General features: G+C 37.9%; 1 protein-coding gene across 1 annotated transcript in view; it reads right to left on the bottom strand.

Annotated features, from left to right (window-relative positions):
- The window catches only part of foxk1 (forkhead box K1), an 84,631-nt gene that overhangs the window by 14,806 nt on the left and 42,932 nt on the right, over window positions 1-26,893 (bottom strand). The window contains 4 exon segments of the mRNA XM_052021963.1: window positions 513-682; window positions 6,327-6,520; window positions 7,944-8,090; window positions 9,548-9,704. Coding sequence (XP_051877923.1) covers window positions 513-682; window positions 6,327-6,520; window positions 7,944-8,090; window positions 9,548-9,704 — 668 coding nt within the window.

Here is a 26,893-nt window from a genome sequence, read left to right as displayed (position 1 = left end):
AATGTTTCCAGGTTTAACTCTTGTTGAGCTGTAGATAAGAACATTTACTATATCAACACAGTGCACCATAGCTTTGCTGCCCAAAAGGGTTCCAACCTCTGCAGTTCTCACCCTGTTGTGCAAACCATTATGCAGGGGCTTGCTATTTTCTCCAAGACCAGAACTAAAAAAAATGGCCAGTTTATCATCAGACAACTTCCTTCCTCATTAGGATCTCTGAGCTACTAGTACTGGCAAACACATGGAATCAGAATGTAATTTCTGAGCAGTAAAACAATTCAGTATATGGGATTTGAACAAAGGAGAAGGAAATTAAAGCACTGAGAAAAAGGATAAACTGTATGCATAAGGCATTTAAACCTAATGGTTAACAAAGTAAATCAGAATCTAAGTGCGTGAAATCCTGTTCTTATTCATGCAACCAAATAAAGAGATAAATTAAATAGTTTAATGTGCCAGGTCCCAAGGCCAGACTATATATAGAATTCTCTGATGTAAAGAGGCATAGTTACCTGGTGCACTTTGAGAGTAACGAACCTCTGGCACTGATGCCAGCTTGGAGCTTGTGAAATCATGGTCATGCGAGACAGGGGATCCTTCACGAGACAAGCATTCAGGTGTCTGCAACCCACTTGAGTGAGGAGAGAGAAGACCTGGGTGGCTAGGAGATGCAGGGGCACTCCTGAAATATTAAAATACATGTTTTATAGAATGATCACTTTATAAAACACAGATAAGTTTCCATAAAGAGATTATATCTGAATTGGTGTGTAACCAGAATGGATTTGATTCTCCAATTATCTTTCTGATAGCTGTGATGGGAAGTCTCTGACCTTTGATATTTATGTGTCTTTTTACACAGTACAGAGTTACTTTATGCATTGAATTCATGCCATCTTCTTGCAAGTGTTACACAAAAGATCCACACAGATTGCAGTGTTTATTTTCAAAAGACAAAACCACCGAGTCTGTAGCTACACAGAATAAAAATCGATAATACTATCAATACATCTTAAAGTGAATGCCCATAGAAAACAATGAGATTGGAAAATATTAAATAATATCTGAAGGGAAAATAGAAGCAGCTTTACATTCCACCAAATTGATACTGCTTTACACACCTGGAGAACTAATTGAAAAATATCAAATATTGGCAAAATGTTTATTTTAATTGAATGATAGGGCTTGCTTTTCAAAACACCATGGTAACACTAATTACTCTGATGTATAACCAGATGGCTGCATTAGGAAAATAATCTTAAAAATATGACTTGGTACTTCATAACATTGGCCATGATAGCTTGAATAGAATTACAGATTTTAGATGAATACTCCACAACCTATTCAGCATTAAACTTTGTTTTACATTGCTCCTTGAGAATTGGAAGCATCTCAAAATATGCACATGGAGGGCTAGGTTCAATTCTCTAATCCATACTTTTGCTGAACAAGACTCTGCATGCACAGGATATTTAGGAAGTTTGCTTGCTGGAGTATACCAAAGTGCTAATATTTAAAAAAATAGTTCTTACAGTTGATCTCTGAGGAATGCGATGGTAGAAAGAATCACAAACCTGAATCTAAAAGTGAGACAACTCATTTGATATTTACTAGCAATTTTACATAAAACATTGTTGATTAACCTCACTGATTCAACATGCTTAAATCACAAAACATTGAAAAGCACTATGCTTCTTTAGATATTAAGATCAAAGAACAGTATTATTTAATTGGAAAAAGGAGTTAATCTAATGAACACCTTCTGCAAATCTTGACCCTTTGAGCTGTTATTATGATTTTCCTTTACAATCTTTTAAAAGGAAAATTTCAACAAACCAACTCCAGTGGAGTTTGGTTCATCTTTATTAAGCATTATAATATAGAAAACAGTGGAATGCCATAATTAATATTAGTGAACTGATTAGCCTTGCACCAGAAATGAAAGGCTTACCACCTTTGATGTTATAAGCTTCTTAAGCATCTACATTTCTGAGAGCAGAATGGCTCAGAGAATTTCAAGAGGAATTATCGAAGACTTAATCAACCACAGATTGAAAATCCACTACTGAAACTAACTCAATGAACAGGTTACGAGAAAGGATAATAGAAATCAGAGCACTGAAATATAAGAAAACCTGCTGGATGCTATTATGGAGGCCAATTAAGTGAGAATGTTTGATAGATATGTGAAAGAGCAAAGATGGAAATGAGGAACGTTTACAATAGGGGAGCACTGAAGGTAGTGCAGGCATTGAAGGAAGTACAAGAGAGAAAACAAATGTTATGGACACGTTCAAAGGAAACAGAAAGAATATGTGGCAACAGAAGTTATCAAAACAGCACTACCTGGCAGACAAAGTGGAAAACTAAAGATGAGATAAAGTTAAATAGTAGAACAGGACAAGAGTGGGATGAGTTAAATGATGATAATGCACATGATGGAACCTGATGCAAGCTGGACTGGACAAGTCAGGGAAGAAGCTAGATACCATAACAGGAGAACAGTAGTGTCGGTAATTTGACAGAAGACCATCAAAAATTATCCTGTCTGGACTAAAGTGACTTATTAAGTCAGTACAGTCAGTTCACTTAGCACTTAGGATGTGCTCCTAGGAATGAATGTACTCATGGAATCAGCACTAAAATCGATCATTATAGCATACAGATGCATTACTGACAGTACCACTGTACTAGAATTATGTTCATTTTTAAAATGGAAAAGAACTACAAGTGCACATGTCCTAATTTTTCACAAGGTCAGACAAGCCTTGAAGCAGCAGATACAATAAGGGAGAGAAAAACAAAATCTGTCAAATTAAATAAATGTGCTACAAATACAATATGCAAAACAGGAGGTAAATTCTGGAGAAGAATTGTTCACACTTTATATAACTCTTCTGGTGTTCACAAGTAATTATTTAAATATGTCTTTACACCAGATCCTGTGGGATAGCTTTTGTGTGCTACTATGTCATCAATGTTTAGCATTAACTGAAATGGAACACTTGTATCACCCACTGATTGTGATTATTTCTTTCCATAATTAGAATTCTGGTACAATTCAGATATTCTGTTCTTGTTCAATGAGGAATGTAGATGAAACTCACCATTATATTTGAGGAAGATTATCAATAATGAGAGATGCAAATATGGGAAGCTAATTTAGGTCTCTTCTAATAAAACTGAACCTAAAATTCTCAAGGATGCAGAAGTAATCTTTGATCAAGTCACAAAGAAGTTATGGCTAAAGCTTGAGTGGAATCAAGTGATTAAGGCAGAAGATGATTTGCCCCAGATTGACAAAGCCATTGTGAAAGTAATCTGTTAATCAAATTTAGAGTTCCTACTTTATGAAAGCTTTGAATTATACAATTCATTTTTTGGTATTGGAGCTATGGGCAAGTGATTAGGACTTAACACAGTTGATTTTTGTCAATGTCCGAAATTGCAATTCTCTCTAACCACACTGGAACTCTAAAATCAGAAATGTGAGAAGGGCCTAGCAGATCAGAATGTTAATTCTAAACTGACATAAGAAGATTGAACCCTGCAGTTTAAGATCAGTCCCATTCCCCAACCGGCTTCTTTTTAATTAAAGATAAACTAAACCATACACTTAATTAATGGGAGTAGTAGAGGTAAAGAGAGAACATAGGAACAGGAAAAGGATCTTCTGTATCTTAAGTCTATAGTTCTAGTATAGTTAGTCAATAAAAAATTATCAACCCGTTTTTGAGATTTTCATTTAACCTTCAGATAAAGTCATTTTTTGTGAAGTATCATTTCCTGGCATCATGCCTGAATAGTTCTATCTAAATTTAAGGTTATACTTCCTCGTTCTAGATTTGCCCCATTAGAGGAAATAACTTGTCAATTTTTGCCTATCAGATCCTCTATTGTCATAACAGCTCATTTAGATCTCCCCTTAAAAGTTCTATTCTCAAGAATACAATGTATTGACTGGATATACCAACAGCAATAACAAAAATGAACTACGTTATTTGAGGGTTTTCATTTATCCAAAATATTGGTACTTTTGGCCCAAGAAACACATAACCCATCCTCCTTAGGCTAGCAGTCTTCAACAAACTGACCAATTATCACTTGGTATACATTCCAAAAAGGCAATTACTAATAATAGTGTGCATGACAACTCCATACAGCAAGCAGAGCTCCAAATGAACAACTTAGCAGAAATACTGCTCTCTGATTTTTGGTCATCTTTTTCTTTTGGTACTCATTCCCTAGTTAGTACTCATTCTCAGATTTAAACCTCTTTCTGAAAATCTGCAGGCACAGACTCCCAATCCATCATTCTCTAGTGATGGAGTCTTAAAGATTGCCCCCAAGCAAAATGATGTCAAAAATGTGACCCAATGTTAAGAGTTTTCAAATCTTGAAATATACAAAATATCATTCCAAAACTATAATCTTTTAAAAAATGTAATATAAAATGAGGCACAAAATTATTGTAATAAACAAATATCAATTTGCTGATGTTAATGAAAATGTTGAGAAGAATTTTCCAGATAAAAAGAACATCACCAGTCTCGTAGTAATTTGGTTAGACAAAGCGTTTGGACAACAACTTTCCAAAATGCAAATTTCTGGTAAGCTTTTAGAAAACAAAATAATGTGCTTCATCCAACAAGGAGAATCTCAACCAGATATTATTTATGATGGGAAAAGCCAATACAAAATGGAAAAAGGGAAGACTAATTTGAAGAACAAAATAGGTTCAACAGAATTAAAACTGCATTTCCTTCTGCAATCTAAACATAGACCCATTAATCATTTTATTCCATCATGCTGCTTATGTCAAGATGGCAACCGAAATTTAGAAAGGAGTCAGGACTAGCTTTTAGAGCACATGTTTGGTAACAATATATAGAATTATGGCAGACCACAAAATGCACGGCTGTGAATCCTTTGTTCTTATTAAAGTCTGAGTCCTTATTTAAATTTTCTGCTGCAAGGAACATAAAATTACTGTCCTCAAAAAATTTTAAGTACAAAGGGCCATGAATATGATCATCTACTGCTGGCAAAAATATCATTCTTGCCTGGGAACATCAAAACAGTATCAGGTAGGGTTATGCACTAATGTTCTACTTCCTGATGTATGGAAGCTAAAGTCATGTTCCACTAACAACCTCCTTTGATTTTTCTTTTATTTACAAACAAGGACAGGGGGAAACAACAGTGAACTTCTAAGAGCCAGACTGGAACAATTACATCCAAATTAATGAAACCGTAACCCTTTTATATGCTATTTGAATCAAGGCAGCAAGAAAAAAGCTTTAAGAAAAGCTGGACTGCACCTAAAAATGCAAAATGCAAGAAATCTACATTTCAGTTTTAGTGTCATATTTACCAGACACAGGCCAGCCATACAGAGAACAAAGGATGGTTAACAATTCCACCTACATCACAACACATGACACTTCCAACAATGACCAGTCTCAGCATTACGTTAAAATGTCAACCTAATCACATGCTGCTATCTTGGAGTGTGGCCTAGACACAATTAATTTCTGCCTCAAATGGACGAGCTACCAACCAAGAAGAGCCAAAACCTTGCTTGTAAATGAGAGTGGGTAGACACATAAATGTACAACATCTTTTTCTATCCCACCTGCTCTTTTACAATTTCAAAGAGATAGGTAAAGATATTACACCCTTCACAGTGGTGTTCAGTGAGCAAATCAATACAGTAATAATTACAGTAGGAACAAGGGAAAACACTTACTCAGCTCTGCACACAGCCAGAGGACAGCACAAGGGAAAAAGAAGGCAAAAAGAGTCAGCACCACTGCACCATGTTTTGTCTTTTTACGAGAGCATTTGGGACTATCGGAGATACTACAACTCATTTGGGAATATCTGTCTCTTGGCAGCTGAGAATTTTGGAACAGAATATTTCAAGTAATAAAGCTCTTGATATTTACATCTGCCACAAAACAGGTTATGTGTATTGGAGCACTTGCAGTACTTTCTACAGGGTTCTAGCGCAGTCAAGACTATCTTTATACCAAAGCATTCCTCAGCTTGATCTTGCTCATATCACAATTTGCACTGCAAAAAGACATAGGCATGGAATTACATACACATGGCCTCTCCATGTTACTGTACAGTTTCTCATAGGTGCACATCATTCAAAATTTGAAAGGAGTATTCAAAATAGCCCCAGCATTGATCAATACCATTTTTTTTAAAAAAAACAGAATTATTCACGACATACTGTGAGCTTATGCAAAAACATTTCATAATTTACACAAAGTACTGCGTCCACAACACTTGAAATGCAAAATGGTATAGCTTCCAACCTGGAGGAGATGGGTCCAAAAGGTGTCCTAAAACAAGACACTCCTCGCTGCCTGCGTTTTCGGAATGCCTGCTCCACTAGTTTTGTTTCTGATGATGGGTCAATTCTCCAGAATGACCCTTTTCCGGGTTCTTCCTGCGACCGTGGCACTTTGATAAAATACCGATTTAAAGAGAGGTTGTGGCGGATTGAATTCTGTCTCAGCAAGGAAAAGTTAAAAATACCAAACATTTAACTACAATTAAATATGCACACCAATTAATTGAACAGAGCACAATAATTCAGGATCACATCCAACTTGATTAACAGAAATTATTTATTTTCACTGCATGAACAGGACAAGACAATTTAACTTCCCAGTCAAGAAATTTAACAGAATCAAACAGCATAAATAGGCCCATCAAGTGTCAGCTCATTGGAAGCTGTATCCAATGAATCCCATCCCCTGTTCTTTGTCTACAGCCTTGCAAACATTTTCCTTTTTAAGTATATATCTAATTCCTAAACATGCATCACATGGTAGAGCATACATCAAGAATAATTTATTAAAATAATTGCTTGTATCTCACTGTCCCTTGCTGAATTTATTATGTCTTTTGACATTTTAAGTATAATATGCACCCACTGTATAGACCTTGCTTCTGCCCGCAACTACTTCGGGACTGCAGCTTTTCATTCTCACCTGCTGAATGTTTGCTACAACTCATTTCAAACATATATACTGCCTTGCTGTTTTCATACATACTTGTGGATGTCTGCATGGTTGTCTGATCACAAGATGACGCCACAAATCTTTGATTTTCCATTACTTTGCCTGCTGATTGCAATCTTATCATTTTTTGAGGTTTATTTCCTTTGTCCACACAATTTTATTTTAGTCTATTCTTTTAAAAAAATATTCCAATCTTTTATTCTGAGATAAAATTTGTTTTATATATGCTGAATAATTTGGACATGTTCTAAAATGCAAGCAGTCTGCCCTCGACACATTTTGTATATACCTTAGAAATAGCAAATGGATTCCAAAATAATTTTTAATCTATCATTGGGAATTCAGTTAAAACCTGTCAAAGAAGCAAATCATTTCAGAGAATCTCACACTTTTCACTCAGTCTATGATTGCTAACAACTATTTTAAGCATTAAATCAGAAATGTGTCTTGAAAACTTTAAGTCAGTTTTGCATTCCTATGCACTATTCCTAAAGGCTGTAAGATAAATAGTTTGTTTCTTGGTAGAGGGTAGCACTAACCTTTCATCTTTATGACTGTAATATCTAGATAGTTAGAATGATGTCTTCTTGCTAAAGGCTCAATTCAGAATAAGCTTTGAATTTTGAGAGTTCGGTATGAAAATAAGCAAACACTCTGTTAATTGAATATTATATTTTATATATGGTAACAAATACTCACACTTTTTCAGCATGATCTCTGTCCTAACTTTGATTCCCGATGCTGCATTTAAATCATCATAATTTAAAGATAAACTTAGCAGCCAGTAGGATAATTCTAAAGTTTGGTTAATATGATAGAACCTTTTAACATCATTTGTAGGATAATCTAATATTAAGAAATGATTTACCCTCACTTGTACATTTCTACCCCAGTGAATACACCCACCTGCCATCCTTTGTCAGCTGTCCTGTAGTAAGGGTAATGCTTTGTGATATGTGCATAGATGCCACTTAGTGTTAATTGCTTATCTTGAGCAGATGATATGGCCTGCACAATCAGCTGTGCATAGGAATAGGGGGGTTTTGAATCATCCTGGACAAAAAAATAAAGAAAAACTGAAATGTGCACACACACGAATCTTTTTGAAAATTGATTAGCGTCAGACTAAAACAGAACATTTTACTTTCAATTTAATTAGTTTTAGTAACACAATACAAAAATGCAGGTCTAACATATTAATCAGAGTACAAGTACTTGAGTTTTAGGGGCATGTTGGTATTGTGAGCTTGTTACTGAATTACATATCCAGAAGCTTGGAATGATAATCTGAAGACACAGATAATTACACATGGCTGGGTAATCTAAACAGTTTATTAAATAAATCTTGGAATGAAAAAAACTAGTATCAATAATGGTTAAAAACTGATCTGGCTCACTAATGCTCTTTGGCATTTCCAGACCCACACCAAGGCAAACTCTTAAATGTCCTCAGAAGTGGCCCAGCAAAGCATTCAGTTTAAGGGTAATTATGAATGGCCATGAAGTGCTGGTCATGCCAGTGATACCCAACAATCCTGTGACTGAACAAAATGCCCTGAAATGTAAATATAATGATTCTCTACAATGGTGATGCACCCTTATGATCTATCTGTAATACAATTAAAGTACGATGTAATTTGTTTATAAGCTTAATATGCAATTTCTTACATGCACAGCTCTGCAATTCAAGATTAATGCTGGCTCCCAAATTTCAGATGAAGCACTGGTTTGAATGCCTTCAACACCTCGAACATGGAAAGGATCAGGAGGGTGAAATAAAAGGACTTTCCACTGCAGATCATCATTAGTGAGTACTCTTGCTAGAAGATATTTTTGTTGATATTGAGTTACAACAGACTCAGCAGTCAAAGAACACCTATACAACAAGGCCTAATGCAAGCTTGGGGAACACCACCTCATCTTCCACCTGGGCACATGGCAGCCTTCCAATTTTTCCAACTTTAGGTCACTCACTTTGTCTGTAACAGACAAAGTGAGTGACCTAAAGTTGGAGAAATTAGAAGGCTATTTCTCCCAGTAACAATTTTGGCTCAGTTCTTCTTATTCTATTTATATAGTGTACCCTGCTGTGCACGTCCCATAGCCTCACCATTAAACCCATTAACCCATTTGGTCTCACCCTATGAGAGATATTCCTTTTGTTAACATCTAACCCCCGGCAACTTCCCTCCTACTGAAAACTAACTTTTTCTTCTCTCTTTCCAGTACAAAGGGTCCCAGAACTGAAATGTTATCTGTTTCTCTTGCCACAGATGCTACTTGACCCACTGAGAGTTTCAAGCATTTACTGATTTTAAGTCAGATTTCATCTGCAGTTTTGATGATTTTCAGGATCAGCTGAGACATACTGATTAGAACCACAAATGACAAAACTGGAATAGTTATTAAGCTACCAGTAACTCTAGAACCATAAGTCACTGTCTTAAAAAACATAGAAGAGGGAAGAACACAAGAGTGGTGAGATTCATAAATGTAAAACAATTGCAAACCTTAGGGCTATCACCACCAGATGTTTCTGCCTGCTGCTCCGATGCTGCTTTTTCAGCAAACGCTGCAGCTAACTGGAGGTCTCTTGTGATGTTGCGTCCAAAACGGTATCCAGAGGAGCCGGCACCACGTGGGCTCACAGGACAGGAATTGGGAACACTGAAAACATTTCAGAAAACAAATTTGGTCAAAAGCTGCTGCGTCAATAAAATTTCAGAGAAGTGAAATAGATCAACTTTAAAAACAAACATTTTCAACAGTTAAGATAGTATGTAACCCCTAGGTTCTCTTCTATCATCCTCCAAGATATTTTTTGCAAAATAACTAAATAATTTTTCCTTTCTCAAACAAAAAATGATTGTATTTCCTCACACACAATCACATAGAAAATCAGCCATCAGGCCTCATCCAACAATTTCGTATAAGGAGTCTCTCTTAAATATCAGGCAACAATTGCACAAAATATTCATTATGCTCTACAGTAACTCTCCTTTGTTGAGTTATTGTCATTACATCATTTGACAGCTTTTTTGAATACTGAGGGAATCAAGCAATATTGCAGGGCGAAGTTGAGGTAGCAGATCAACCATAATTTTACTGAATAAAAGAACAGGTTCAAGGAGTCAAAAAAGCTTCTCTTGCTCATGTGGTCTTATGTCACCAGTTGACATTCACATGGTCAAGGAAACAATTTCAATGTGAACCTCAGCATATAACTGTTTACCTTCACTTTCCCATCTCTACACAGGAAGAAGGCCAGCAAATATTCTTGCTGAATGTCCGTCTCATAATCAAAGTAAATGGTGCACCATAGTCACAATACTAACTAAATTCTTTGATATTAGTACACTGTAGGGGGGGGAAAAAACGGGTCACTTCAAGTAATAATGATGTGCAAAATGTTTTTCTGAACTTTTGTTTTTTCTGCCAATGCTAAAAAATAGTAATGGAAAATTTAAAGACAAATGATTCCACTGCAAAATTCCTAGGAGGAAGGTTTCACACCTAACTGACATATACTACTATGTTCACTGATGCACCACAATAAATCATGTCAGACATCAAAACTGATATTGGATCTGTTTGGCACTTAGCCTACCACCAATTGCTTGGAAGCTATTCCCTACACTCCTAAATTTTTCACTAATATTGGGATAGGAGCTCTCTGCCAGTGTGGTCTCTCCAAATTAGCAGAGCTCTCTCCTGTAGAGTAGAACCTCGGTGTACATACTGCAGCCTTCAACTCAAAATTGTTTCCACTACTAGTGACAGACCAACAATCAGAAATATGCACCCTAACATTATTTAGCACAAAAAGATCCAGTCACCCCAAATTTTGGGCAAAATATACTATTTAAACATTGGTGGTTGCTTGTCGCATCTGAAGATTCTTCATGTTCAATATTAATGGAATCCCTAGATGTGCAATACTTGGAAAGATGTTAATGTAGATTTCAGAAGTCTGAACATGCACCTAATGAGGTGATAATATAATTAAGAAAATTCTCAGCTATTTTAAGTGACCACAGTGGATTGAATGCCTTCTAATGTTTTGGGTCCATCATGACATTCAATACAGAGAAATACAACCATTTACAACTTTTCATGCAGTCTACTTTGTCAAGCATATGCTATTAAATGCACTCTAACCAAGTTATTGGATCACATCCAAAATTCTTGACCATGACCACAACCAATTATCTGTATCACTGCTCTCCTTTCTCAAAATGGCAACAATACCAGTATCCTCTCTATGGTCCATTTTTGTCAGATTATTTTCTAACATTTGTGTCACTAAATCATACCTCATCATCTGCAGAGCACTGGCAGATGAAATTATATCCTGACAAATACAAGATGATACATTTTAGGAAGTCAAAGAGGGGCAAGACACATGCAGTAAATGGAAGGGCACTAAGGAATGTTGCTGAGCAGGGGGACCTTGATGTCCAAGTCCATAGCTCCCTGAAAGTGGCACACAGGTAGATAAGGTGGTGAAGGAGGCATATGGCATACTTCTTTCATATGTTGGGGCATAGAATTTAAAAGTTGGGATGTTCTGTCTGGTTAGATTGCACTTGGAGTATTGCACACAGTTCTGGTTGCCACACTACAGGAAGGTTTTGGTTGCCTTGGAAAGGGTGTAGAGGAGATTCACCGGGCTGTTGCCTGAATTGGAGGACTTTGTTTATGGGGAGAGATTGGAGTGGCTGGGTTTGTTTTCCCTGGAGTAAAGGAGGCAGATGGGTAATCTGATAGAGATATATAAAAAAAGAGGCTTAGTTAGGGTCGATAGCCAGATGGCACAGGTCTAAGATAAGTTTTAAAGGGCATGAGGAGGTGGTGGTGGAGGCAGATACAATCATGGCATTTAAGAGACATTTAGACAGGCACTTAAATAGGCACTTAAGTAGGCCAGGCATAGAAGGATCTGGACCCAATGAAGGCAAATGTAGATGGGCAAAAAGGTTAGCATACACATGGTGGACCAAAGGGCCTGTTTCTGTGCTGTATGGCTCTATGACTCAGTGGTCCCAAAGGGCTGCTCTCCTCCAATTGCTCTTTTTCAAGCTTTTCTATTACTTTTTTTCCCCCAAATATACATACAAAATTCAAGCAGTCTATAAAAGGCAGATGGTCACAGAATTCAAAATTTCTATTGACTTGATTATACACATAAATACCAGAAAACCCCTGAATGTGCCAAATAGTTATGCATCATTGCACCCCTGTACAATTTTCACTTGATTGGCACTCAATAAAATATTCATTTTTGCAGTTGTTAATATTAAATTTAAGGAAGTTATCCATTTCCAGTGATCTAACAAGTCTTAGAATTGCTACGAGCAGCAAAAAAGGAGAAAAGTGACTTGCATTTTGAGCACCAATGACATGAAGACAGATGATATTTGTATCTTAAATAAGGGCATTTATTTAAATCTTTACACATCTCTGATACTGTTGGACTCCACTGGTGGCCTGAAAAATCAGAAATCTAACCAGAAATGGTAATCAGACAAAATGATGAAATTTTAATCACATTTCAAACAATCTGATGAGGATTTCTGCACAAGATTCTCTGATAACCCAGTAGCCAATGTGTGTTGTAAACAACTCAAAGGCCTCTTTTCTAGTGCATGAAACATATTCCAGAAAAATTACTAACTCAAAAATAGCAGTTATCTATTTTTCATGCTACATTTTCTGGTTAAGTCAAAATATCAGGATCACAGGTATTATGCCTTAAGGGGTCCATCAATGCTGAAGACGATTTCACTTTATAATGCACTTTTGATAAACGATGGACCAGTACTTTTTTTGCTGGAAATAACCCAACAGTCTGTATATTCCAATGTACTTCATAAATGAGTACTGCACCATAGAAAAACAAAGCAGCCAATTTGTGCACAGCACAATCTCACAAAAAGTAACCACCATGAAAAGCCAGCCAATGTTGGATGAGAGATTAAGTGAACAGGACACCTTAAATAATGGTCCACTTTTCTTTGAATAGTTCCATGAGAATTTTTTCCAAATACAACAATGGTACTACTAAGCCAATGCCAACAAAGAAAGTTATACCTACAGAATGTGGTTGGCACAAGTAAATGCACGAATATACAAACTGTATTAGTAGCACAATATTATTGCTCCAGGCCTTTAAATTAGTTTTTTTTAAATTATATTATTATTATAGTGTGTGTACTACATATATAAAAATATATACTGTGTATGTACTACTGCAATATAGGTTTATCTTTTGCATTAATGCTGACATGCTTCATTCTAAAGAAGATCCAAATAACTAGAAGCATTTCATTTCTATTAGTTACGTTCTTCTCTTTCCTTCCTTCCTACAACATGGCCGTGCCCTCACAACCCAAAAAATTGTAATGGCAAGAAATATATATTTGTGTCGATTAAAAAAAATGCAAGAGTTGACAACAGGTGGCGCCCTCAACACAGCTGTTAAGTTCTTCATGTCGAAGAACAAACAAGCAAAAGCAAAACGGCTTAGCAAATTGAAGTTGCTCTGTCTGTCTGCACCAGCAATTTCAACACTGTTGTTAATATTTAAATGTGTCTGGAGGAAAGAAGGAGAGGCAACATCAATTTATGATCACAACAAAAATATTTTATTAACACATGTGGTTAGCATACCCAAAATTAAATGTCTGTAAGGTGACTCAAGGTCTTTCTTTTAAATTTGAAGTTGGTTTCAATTTTTAAAACTGGCATTGCTCCAACATGTTCTTAAATAACACAGTAAAGCCTACAAAATATGTTATAAAGGGAAAGGCAACTTATGTTTCAGTTACACAATAAATTACAAGCTGAGGAAAAGCATAGCACAAGAAACTATTTGCTCACATCTTAAAATAACAATCTTAAAAATGCAAACATTAAAATTGCACTGTACTGTACCATTACACAGACTGTTGGGTTATTTCCAGCAAAAAAAAGCACTGGTTTTTAAAAACAGGATGTTTCTCGGTTAGAAATCTTTAGCTTCCTTCATTCTAGTGATTACTTAATATTGAAGCTTGGTTTCAAATCCCTCCATGGCTTCACCAAAAATACGCTCCTTTCCATCATCACCATCTGCCTATAGTCGTATAACCCTCCAAAACCTCCATCACTATTACCTTGGGTGAACAGGCCCCAACCTCTCTACCTGTCTTTCCTCAGTCATCTTTGACCACACATTGGACACTTAACCTAATATCTCACGTTATACGACTCTTTGCAGGATAATGCTGCTGTGAACAGCCTTGGAACTTTTACTGTGTTAAAAGGATTTGTATATACTCTACAAATACACTTATTTTCTACTACTTTCCTTAGGTCCACAAACCCACGAGGTCGGCCATTAGAAGTTTCGGAAAATATAGTACGTCCTCCAGAGCCCTCTCCTGCTGGTATCTAGTGAATCCTGTTTGCCATGAGGCACTTGATGTCTTGTGCCAGCAATTTTACATTACTATTGTCATCATCGTATGCAGCAATGAAAAAGATAATGATGATCAGCAATACCAATAAATGCATGGAACGTGGAGAAGGATAACCTGGTAACTACATTTAACATTCATAAAGGACAGAGGCATTGCAAAAGGTGCAATAAGATTTTCAGTCATGATACAAGAATTGGCAAGGCACCACTTTTCATTCCTTCATCAACTCCTTACACAAAAAACTGCAGTTGTTTAAAATGGCCACTGCCATCTCAAGGGTGGTTCTGTTAATAAATATAATATTCCCAAGAATGAATAAAAACAACAGGAAGTGTTAACAAACTGGAGCTCTTTTCCCTGGAAAAAAAAGGAAAAATGTTTATACTTCGTAGTGAGAATATGGAAAGCAGTAAATGCTACAGCATTTGGGGCAAAATGTGTAGATATCTTTAGTGTAAATCTAGACAGCTACATGATGGAAAAATGAATAGTTTAAATACTTCTTTCTCTCATTCTGCTTCATTTCAGCCTATGTGATATACAAAAATGAGCATACACCAGATGGGCCGAGTGACAAATACTACACAATTCTATTTTAATGCAGACTACTTCTGCTGCATACTAGATCAAAGATTCTCAGATCAAACCTGAACACAGAAGCAGCTTTGTTTCTGTAATTTTGTCATACATATAGACACATAGTTCTGGCCGTTTCTCATTCTTAATGGAAAATAAACACGAGGTGATTATCATTGTTTTCACATCAATTTTCAACCTGTTTCAGTATGACAAACAGAAAATGTTACCAAGCTACTGGTGTCTAATTCTAAGCAGCTGTATGAAAACACCACTATCTGCTCAGCAAACAATACCCAAAGGGTCAAAGCATAGCTGACAAAATCAAAACATTGTGCAACTAGAGTTTACTCTGCATGCTCATCACCTTCCTTTTCCATATATGGATGTGCTTCATGTTCCAATCTTTAAAGAGCATCCATAAATTTCTCTTTGGTTGAATATAACCAGGGCAACCTTCCCAACATATGTGTTGAAGAAATTAACTTTAAAGCTTACTGATTCAAAAGAATTTGATTCACCTGCTCACTGCTAGATATTCTGTACAATCTATAATGAGCAAAATGTCATCTGAAACAAAATTTGTCCAGATCCAGTTATTGTTTCCCACTTCCTTCTCTATGCAATCTGAGACTGATGCTGGCATGTATACCCCTATCTATAGTAGTCTTCTGTCAAATCTTTGATGATCATCTTTCTCCTCAAAAGGAAACAACCCTCGATAACTTCACCATAGAGTCATACAGCACAGAAACAGGCCACAGCTCCATCTTCACCTGCCTTCTGGGCACATCCTTCAATGCACAGTAGCTTCTCAAATTCATACTTGGAAATCATTGGTTGACTCACTCCAATCTGTCCATGCCATAGCACCAAAGGAACATACTACATGTCTGTGAAAAAGGCAATTTATCTCTTTTTTTAAAAATCTATATGCAGTCTTTGACACAACCATCTTCTAATGCCTCACCACCACTGTCCAAGTGGACAAGACTGCAAATATCCGGTTACATTGTCATCCATCAATTAGCAGCTGGAATCACCAACAAGGACTTTCTTCCCCTGCATCCACATCATTACTTTTGGTGTTCCTCAATAATCCATCCTTGGTCTCTTCCCAATTTCTCATCCACATTCATCCTCTGCAACTTTAACTGTAAAGAGTCAAATTCAACCTATATGCCATTGACACACTATTCTACCTCACCATATCTTTTGAACCATCCACCAACTCTTTCTTGCCTGATATTCTGTACTAAATGAGCAGTTATTTTGTCAACTAGATACTGAGAAGATCAAAACCATTCTCCTCTCTTCAACGTCTTAGTACCAGCAACATCCCTCTCCCTACCAACTCAAACTGAACTATATTATTAACCTTGGTGTCATACATAATCATAAGCTTTATCTTTTCCCTCTATCACAAGACCATTTCCACCTTAATTTCACTTCCTGGGGCTTTAAAAAGAATTCTATTTGGAGATCATAGTCTAAATATTGATTTATTTTGTACAAGTCCCTGTTCTTTCAAAAGACTTTAGCTATCCACAAGTAAATAGACCTATTAAAGAAACAGAATTGTGGTATTACCAAGTCACTAAAGGGAGAAACTACACGCATGCTAATTGATTCCCTCATTAAATCTGCACAATTCATTGAATTTATCTAATGGGTCAGTCACAACCTAAGCTCAATAGTCCTACGACTAAAATCAAAAATCTTGATAACGTTTCAGCGCAAGTCGACTGCAGAGAGTTTGGACACAGCCCAGCGCATTATGGACACCAGCCTCCCCTCCTTACACTCTGTCTTTACCTCTCACTGTCTTGGTGAAGCAGCCAGCATAATCAAAGACCCCACCCACCCAGGACACACTCTCTTCTTTCCTCTTCCATCGGGTAGAAGATACAGGAGCCTGAAGGCACATACCACCAGACTTAAGGACAGCTTCTACCCCACTGTGATAAGACTATTGAACAGTTCCCTTATACAATGAGATGGACTATGACCTCACGATCTACCTTGTTGTGACCTTGCACCTTATTGCACTGCACTTTCTCTGTAGCTGTGACACTTTACTCTGTACTGTTGTTTTTACCTGTACTACATCAAAGCACTGTGTACTGACTAAATGTAACTGCACTATGTAATGAATTGACATGTACGATCGGTTTGTAAGACAAGCTTTTCACTGTACCTCGATACAAGTGAGAATAATAAACCAATACCAAGTCTGCATGCTGCAATATTGGAGAGCAGTCCTTCAGATGAAAAATTAAACCAAAGTCCCATTTGCTCTCCTTTCTAGAAGTTGTAAAAAAAATTCTTTCGAAGAAGGGCAAGGGGATTCCCCGTGCCTTGGACATACTTATCCCTTGATTAGTATATCATCTGGTCATTATCACATTCTTTGTGGGAGTTTACTGTACACAAATAGGCATTCCAATTCCTATGTGCAATAGGAACTACACATCAAAAGTACTTCATTGATTGCAAAGTGCTTAGAGAGATCAAGATTGCAAAAATTGGTACATAATTTTGTTTTTTGGCATTCAAGCACAAGCACCTTGTAATTTTGCAGCTTGTTATTGCTTTTCCCTTGTACTACCTTGATGTACTGATGTGATGAAATGATCTGTATGGATGGCATGCAAAACAAAAGTTTTTCACTGTACTTCAATACATGTGATAATAATAAACCAATTTACAAATTTAACTCTTCAAGTAATTCTACAGAAACTTCAGACAGAGTAAGGTTTTATTTGAAAGCCACAATCCTGCTGATACCAGAAAATAAGGCTTTGAGGACATACAATCTATGAATGCGCGAGTGACACAGAGGCTAAGGTGTACATTGGAGAGCAGGAACAGACGTTTTACCTAGTCTTTTTGACATATATGGTTTTTAATTTTGGTGCAACCCAAATGTTTATGGGTGAGCCAAATTAAAATGTCAAACTAAAGAAACTGAATTACAAGTATTCTGACAAGAAAATCATGAGAAAATTAAAATATTTCTTGTAAGGGATCACTGTGTCCCTTCAAATATACACTTTAGGATAAAACTTACACATTCTAGCATCTGGTGGTTAGCCTTAACAGCAGGGAGGACACAATAAAAGTCTGAGGGTGTGTTACGACACAAATGAGCTTCTGTGCGCACAAGCAGTTGCTTACATTCACTTGTGGTTTAACCTCCACGAGGTTGCAATCAAGAAATTAATCCACTACAAATCACCAGATGCCAGCTGGAGTTCATGTTTCTTCCTTGCCGACTCCCTTCCCTGGTCTGCCACCCCTCAGATTTTTAACAGTAGGTTTAATGAAAAATCCAACAATAACCAAGGACATTTGTGACATTATGTAAAAAAAATGAGAGAGGGGTTCTGGACATGTAGCTCAAAGCTTGTGTCCAACAAGAGTTTTAAGATTTGTATACATTTTTCACACTCGGAGGACGCAGATGATCTAATTTAGTTTAACAGACTCTCACTTCTGTCACCGGACAAGTATTCACATTCCACCCTAGATTTCAAAACAAAAACAGACTAACATTCTGGTACCATACTGAGAAAAAAAAACTGCATCATCACACAGACAGTTTTAGAATGAAATGTTAAGGTGAAGTTCAGTGAATGTTTAAAAAACCTTGTGGTATTCTTTTCACTGAAGAGTGGCAGAAAAGGGCAATTCCGAGTACTTTCACTGACATTCCTTCTTCAAGCACCACAAAAACAGATGATGTGGTCACTCATCTCAATGCAATTTTAAACATTCCTATGCACCATTTCTTGCTGCCTTAGCCTGCAATAACAATGGCTATAATTCAAAAGCAATTCACTTTATATAAAGCACTTTTGGACATTGAGAGCTGATGCAACACTGTATAGAAACTAACATTTTTTCAATATTTCTTGTACAATTGCCTCTTTTGATTACGCTGAAGGGAATCTTTGGATTGCACGCATTCTGTAGCTTAAGTATTAGCTTGAGTAAATGTAAAGTCTGGTTGCAGTCTAGAACTACATCAGCAGAGGAACTTCTTGCTGCATTTGTGGAGTTTTATAATAGGCACATTAGAGAGAACATAAATGACATATATGAATCAATGTGAGCTGTTCTCAGCAATTACAGAAAATGTCAGTTACTATGATTGACAGGCTTTACTAATATTCACAAAAATCAGGGTGGAGAAACAAACTAAACCACAAAATAACATTGAAAAATTCAAACTGGTGTAGTTACAGAGGAAAGACCATCAACACCTCTCTAATCGTTAGATCATATCTGTATACATGCACATATTTACAAACTTATAATTGAGAGTCAGGTGCCTTTCTTTCAAATGAAATAAATCAAGCATACTCAACCTTTGAATTCATGTCCAGATACACAGTCAATATCCCAACTTTTATTCCACAAAACTGTGCTGCCAAGTTTCATTCATCCATCATTCCTGGAGTTATCGACCTGCACTTGCTCCCAGTTCAGAAGTATTTTCATTTTAAAATTCACATCCTTGTTTTCAGGTTCCTTCATGGCTTTGTTCTACCTCTTCACCAATGTCCTCCACAAATTCTTCCACACCAACCTGGAAACCTCTGTGCTCCTTTACAGGCACAATACATTTTTCAGCACATCAGTCCTGGCATTTGTGCCTTCCACTGCCTCAGGCCAAGTTCTAGAATTCCTTTTTTGAACCCCTCCACGTCATTAACTTATCATCCTCACTTTAAGTACTCATAGAAGTCCATAACTTCCATGCTTTGGTTGGAAGTCCTTAGCTTACCAACTGGACATGGAGTCAAGCAGCAGAGCTCAATTTTTCTGAGACTTCCCAATGTTAACATTGGGAAATGGCTGTCAGATCTCAGACTAATTATGACTGGGTGTATGATCTACAACTTCACTGATTTCAAAAGGAATCAAGCTCTAGATAAGAAAACAAAAGGAAGGGCAAGTTTCTTTTTTTAATTAGTTGGCTTAGTTTAATGTTTTTATAATTATAATAAATCAAATTAGTTTATGTTTCAATTATTTCATTTTTAATAGTGTTCAAACATCTCTGAATGATGGAACCATTCAGAAGTATTTAAAGTTCCTGAGAGCTGGGGAGTGAAGCTTCACTAGCTCTCAAAGCTTTCAGGGGAATTGTGGAAGCAGATCCCTCAACTGGAGGCCCTGCCACCGCTCATGCCATGCAGCCTCATACCAGCAGATAATTATGGATATGGGGTGAATGAAGGCAACAATTCCATGCACTGGGCCTGTGCCCACAAGATCTGCCCTTATATTTTCTTGCACAACTGCATGTTGAATTTTGTTTGAGGTTTGCCCTTGTTAAGGACCTTTGAAAACACTACAGCCACTATATAATGTAAAATTCAGTGCCTAAGTGATGGAGGGTGAAGGGAGCAACCTATACATCGATATGTATATTGGCAAATATTTCTGAACTGCTAGTCATAACATCAGTTGGGGCCACATTTGGCCCAATGCAATGCATCAGATCATTTTCCTGACCACTGTGACCGGCTTCTCTCAAGAGTCAAACTGCCTTCCCCACTGCTGACTCAATAGCAAAGGCCTACTCTGCTGACGTCCACAGGTCACGGGTAAGGGCACATGTCTTCTCGTATTTTATGCTATTTGCAAAGAGAGCAGCTCTCATTCATGTCAACAGAACAGTTTGTGAAAAAAAATGCTCAGGCCTTTTCAAGACAAATGTTTTCCTAAAAGAACACAAGGCAGGGGTGGCATAATTATACACTAGATTTTCCAGTAAATACAAATCATACGAAAAACTATAAAGTGAGCCACAAATCAATCTAGAAGAAATCAAGCAGTGATACAGAATATGCATGCCCTCATAGAAGACAAGATGTACAAAAAGAGGTGAGAGAAACAATACACTTTCAAGCCGGAAGATGTATCAACTGTTGTATTTACTAAAACAAAATCTAATGAAGGTAATCTCTAACCTTCCGTTAAGTTCAAAGTCCTTTTTTTCCCCTCAGCTTCCTCTAAGCCAAAGCAATTCAAACGACTTGGCAGTTGTTTTTGAACCACAAATGTTGATATTTTATTTTTGGAACGTGACAAGGCAAGCATGAGTTCTTAAAGTAAAGCATTCTCAATGTGAACCACTACCTCCAATTGTAATAGGCCTACCAAGACGATTCACTGATGTGATCAAAAATGTGATGCTCATTTACACGAGGAGATATTAAAACAGGTGACCTATAACTTAGAAAGGTCGGGTTTTAGAGACTTCACAAACTTGTGGTGTATTCCCTGGAAGGTTGAATGGTAATTTAATCAAAGTTAACAAGATAGTGGAGAAAACAAAGGTAGATGAAAAAAATTATCTTGCAAATGACAACTGCTGCTCAGTCAAGTGTTAATGTTAAATCAGAGACTGATAAAACCCATCATTAACAAAAATCTAAGGATATAGGTTAAAGGCTGGTTATGGAGTTGGATCACAGATCAACCATGGTCTCACTGATTAGTGGACTTGGCTTGTTTCAAGGGTTGGGGATTGAGGCGGGGCAGGTGCATGTTTAAATTGCTTATTTTTAGTGTTATAAGCCTTCCTTTATGCTTCTGAGACTTGGATTACCTATGGCAGGCATCTCAATCTTTGGAGACATTCATCAATGCTACATCTACAAAACTCTCCAGATCCAACAAAACGATAAGCAAATATCCCAACACTAAGGTCCTAATTATACTATGTCTTATGAGGATAGGTTGAGCGAGCTAGGGCTTTTCTCTTTGGAGAGGAGGAGGATGAGAGGTGACTTGATAGAGGTGTACAAGATGATAAGAGGCATAGATCGAGTGGACAGTCAGAGACTTTTTCCCAGGGCGACAATGGCTAACATGAGGGGACATAATTTTAAGGTGAGTGGAGGATGTCAGGGGTAAGTTTTTCTTTACACAGAGTGGTGGATGCATGGAACGCACTGCTGGCAGAGGTTGTGGGGGCAGGTACATTAGGGACATTTAAGAGACTCTTAGATAGACACATGAATGATAGAAAAATAGGGGGCTATGTGGGAGGGAAGGGTTAGATAGAGCTTAGAGCAGGAATAAAATGTCAGCACAACATTGTGGGCCAAAGGGCCTGTAATGTGTTCTATGTTCTATATACTCACTCTGCTCAGTTGGGCATGCCTGACATGATACCAGATTCCTAAAACATTCCACGCCAAGCTTTTTCCACAAGAAGAGAGTAACAGGTGGAGAGAGGAAAAGATTTGAGGGTTTTTTCAAATTCTTCTTGAAGAAATGAAACATTCCCACCAACCCTTGGGAATCTTTGACCCATGACTATGACTCAAAGTGAGGAAGTAGCATGCACAATAGCACCACCTTCAGATACATTTGTCATAAGAACACAGAAGCCCAGCAAAATGGCAGAAGGGGTCCTCCCAAACTACCCATCTGCCTGCTCATCTTCTGACCCATCCGTGGGAGAGTATGCACTTCCCACATTGGCTTCATCAGTTACCTCAGAACGCACAGAACTGGAATGAAAGCAAGTCATTCTCAATCCTAAGAAGGTAACTCCTACAAAGTAATTCAAAGGAGCAACATGAGAGTTCAGAATGAAAATTCGAGGAAATTCCAGAATTGAGGGTTTTGTCATGATGAACTTTCTCTCCAGTAAACGCCAATTTCAAACTGGAGGCAAACTGCTCAAAAATGGTGCTGCAAGAGGCTGTGGTATTGATAACATTGGAAGTAACTGAGCAAATGAATAGTAGTGATAGCCTGAGCCATTGCTAAAATTGCTTATGGGCACCAGCCTTTCTAACAAAAAAAGTGTGAAAAAAATATGCTTTCTATTTGGCGCAATAGTGTTCTATAAAGTGGTGAGGAAAAAGAAGGGAACAACCCTGCAATATTATTACACCAAAAATAAACTTGAGAAACATTCTGAGACAGCTTGGCTACAAAAATGATTCTGTGGCTTCCAGAGTTTGAATATACTTATCACCATTGAATGATTGTGCTACATCTAGTATGATAGAAAATAATCCTATTCATAATTGAAGCTGGAAAAAAAACAGATATTTGAAACCCAAAACAAAAATGCTCAAAGCCATCAGCTGGTCAAGCAGTATCAGTGGGAAGAGATAAAGACTATATAAAGACTATGTTTCCAGTCAAGGACTCTTCATCAGCACTAGAAAAGTGGAAAACAAGCAGAAAAGGGGAAGGTGGAGAAAACATAGGGAATGTCAAAATTGAGAGGAGGGGGTGGGCAGAAAAAGGGAAGAGGAGTTCAAAGTAGTGGCGAAAGGATCGAGAAAAGGGTCTCTGAATAACGCTTAAAAAAGGACTGTTGCAATTATCAGCTGTACGTGTGTTGCTTCCTGTACTCCTTTAGAACTTAATGTCATTCTACTTTTCTGCCAATTTTCATCTTGCTCTCACTTTCACATGGTCTGCATCCAATTCTTGACATTTCTATGTCCAACTGAAAGGATAGCTTCGCTACTAAATTATAAACCCATCAACACCCATCGCTATCTCTATCCCTCCTTCCACTCTGCTTACTGGAATGGCTACCTTCCATTTTCCCAGTTTCTACATCTCCATTTTATCTGCTCTGATGACAGAACTTCCACATCAGTACCTTTACAATATCTTCCTTTTCCTATTAAGGTGGATTTCTCTCTACCACAGTTGATGGCTTCTCCTCTATTTCCCCACAATTCTGTCATCTCCTCCCAACTAGAACATAGAAAGGGCTCCCCTTGTCTTCTAAAATAGAAACAGAAAATGCTAGAAATATTCAACAGGTCAAGCCACATCAGTGTGAAGAGAAACAGAGCTAACATTTCAGGTCAAAGACCCTTCATCAGAAAGCACCCTTTCTCTTTCACCATTTTCTGTTTTTATCTTAAATTTCCCACATCTATGGTTTTATGACTTTCCTCTTGTACTCACCTTCCACTCCACCCACCTCACATTTTTCAACCTCCTCCAATGGGTTTCTGCCACCAAACACAGCTCTCCCTCCTTTCAGTATTTCACAGCGACTATTAACCATAGAACCATACAGCACAAAACAGGCCCTTTGGCCCACCATGTTATGCCGTCCATCAAACCACCCTCACACTACCTAACCCCTTCCTCCCGCATATCCCCCCATCCCACACTCCTCCATATGCCTATCCAACAAGCTCTTGAACCTGTCCAATGTATATGCCTCCAACACCACCCCAGGCAGTGCATTCCATGCACCAACCACTCTCTGGGTGAAAAACTTCCCCCTGACATCTCCCCTGAACCTCCCACCCATAACCTTAAAGCCATGCCTTCTCGTCTTGAGCATTGGTGCCCTGGGAAGGAGGCGCTGACTGTCTATCTATTCCTCTCAATATTTTATATACCTCTATCATGTCTCCTCTCATCCTCCTCCTTTCCAGTGAATAAAGCCCTAGCAGCACCTTAAGCCTCTCCTCATATTCAATACTCTCTAATCCAAGCAGCATCCTGGTAAATCTCCTCTGCACCCTCTCCAATGCCTCCACAACCAGAACTGAACACAGTACTCTAAGTGTGGCCTAACTAGAGTTTTGTAAAGCTGCATCATCACCTCGCGGCTCTTAAACTCAATCCCGCGACTTATGAAAGCCAACATCCCATTGGCCTTCTTAACTGCTCTTTCCACCTGTGAGGCAACTTTCAATGAACTGTGAATATGAACCCCCAGATCCCTCTGCTCCTCCACACTGCCAAGTACCTTGCCATTTACCCAGTAGTCTGCCCTGGAGTTTGTCCTTCCAAAGTGTACCACCTCACACTTCTCCGGATTGAACTCCATCTGCCACTTGTCAGCCCAGCTCTGCATCCTATCAATATCCCTCTGTAAGCTCCGACTGCCCTCCACACTATCCACAACACCGCCGATCTTAGTGTCGTCCGCAAACTTACTAACCCAGCCCTCCACCCCCTCATCTAAGTCATCTATAAATATCACAAAAAGTAGAGGTCCCAGAACAGATCCCTGCGGGACACCACTAGTCACTGCCTTCCAATCCGAGGGCACTCCTTCCACCACAACCCTCTGCTTTCTACATGCAAGCCAATTCCTAATCCACACAGCCAAGCTTCCTTGGATCCCTTGGCCTCTGACCTTCTGAAGAAGCCTACCATGAGGAACCTTATCAAACACCTTACTAAAATCCATGTAAACCACATCCACCGCACTGCCCTCATCAATCTTCCTGGTCACCTCCTCAAAGACTATTACTTCCATAAACCTGGCCTACTCTTTCATTTCCACCAACCACTTCTCTTGACATAGCACTTTCCCATGTAACTGCAAGAGATTCAATACCTGCCCTTTTACCTCATACCTTCCCACCATTCTGGGACACAAAGAGCCCTTCCAGATTAAGCAACAATTAATTTGCACTTTCTTCAATTCAGTATATTGATCTCTCTACACTGGAAAATTCAAATGCAGATTGGGTGCACAACTTTGCAGAATATCTTTGTCCAATCTGCAAGGGTAACCCCAAACATCTAGTCACCTGTCACACCACTCCCACTTGGTCTTCAGTACCCTATGTTGCTTAAGTGATGCCCAACACAAGCTCAAATAGCACTTCATCTCCCACCTGGATATGTTGAAGCCCTCTGGATTTAATTAGGAATTTAACAAGATCTGGGAACCACCCATTTTTCCCCCTCTCTAGAGATTTGGCTGCATTTTTCTATTTCAGATTTTTATTTTACTCATCTCTAACTGCCAGCACATGAAGTAAATAAAATAACACCTTTCCAAAGACATTGCTTCTGTTCTCTCCACCCTTTCTGCAATTTAAAACATACTTTTCCTCTCACTTTTCCAGTACTGATGAAGAAACCCTGAATCAAAACACTAGCTATTTTTTCTCTCCCTATGTTTCTTAATCAGCTGAGTGCTTCCAATATTTTCAGTTTTTGAATCATATTCCTAAGGTGGTTTGTAAATTAAAAACCACAAATTTGCAAAAACTTGCCACTTGAGCAAAACCTGTGAGAAAAGCGCAAAATGCATTGCCGCAAGATCTAAAGGGTACTATTATTTTTTTACGTTCTTGTGTTTTAGTGCCAAAGCACTGAAGGGGAATGGGTAAAACCTCTATCAAAAGAAACTTAAATGGCTTTATTTATTTAAGCAGGCTAACCAGTGGGTTGGTGGCACACTAGGAGAAACTGCACAAAGTGCTCAATGGGGTATACACAGCCCTTGGTAGCACTTGCTGTCACAACTTCTTGTGTGGAGAGGGTACATGGGAGGTGGCAGGAATTGAAAACATGTGTAAACAAATTGGGTCAAACCATACAACATAACCACAAAAAACAGCCTTTCAATATAAAATTATGACAAAAACATTTTTGCTACAAACAAACCTTGACTAAACTTTATACCACCCCATATTTCATTTTTGGATGAATAATCCTTTCTTCAATACTATATAAATTTAGCAAACTTTGCATATTTGGTACTCCATAACTATTTTTAATGAAAACAGATGTACGCAATTTCACATACATGTAAGGCTGGACTAGAAATGTACAAGATCACTCTTCCAAACCTCCTACTTTGAGTTCTGAATATTTTGTTTCCAGAATATACACATTTTGTGTCCTGAAATAGCTGTACTCTGATGCACATTTTAAAATCTGTCAAATGCAGATAACTTATTAAGTCACAGAGAAAAAAAAATCTATGAAGTTGGGTTTAAGAATGCACCCTGCTTAAGTCTAGATGATCCATAGCTGCTTGCCCTGTTCACGTGGGTCTCGGCTGCC

This window comes from Pristis pectinata, chromosome 8 (genome assembly GCF_009764475.1).
Source record: "Pristis pectinata isolate sPriPec2 chromosome 8, sPriPec2.1.pri, whole genome shotgun sequence".
NCBI classification, from domain to species: Eukaryota; Metazoa; Chordata; class Chondrichthyes; order Rhinopristiformes; family Pristidae; genus Pristis; species Pristis pectinata.
This window is presented reverse-complemented; position numbering and strand designations above follow the sequence as displayed.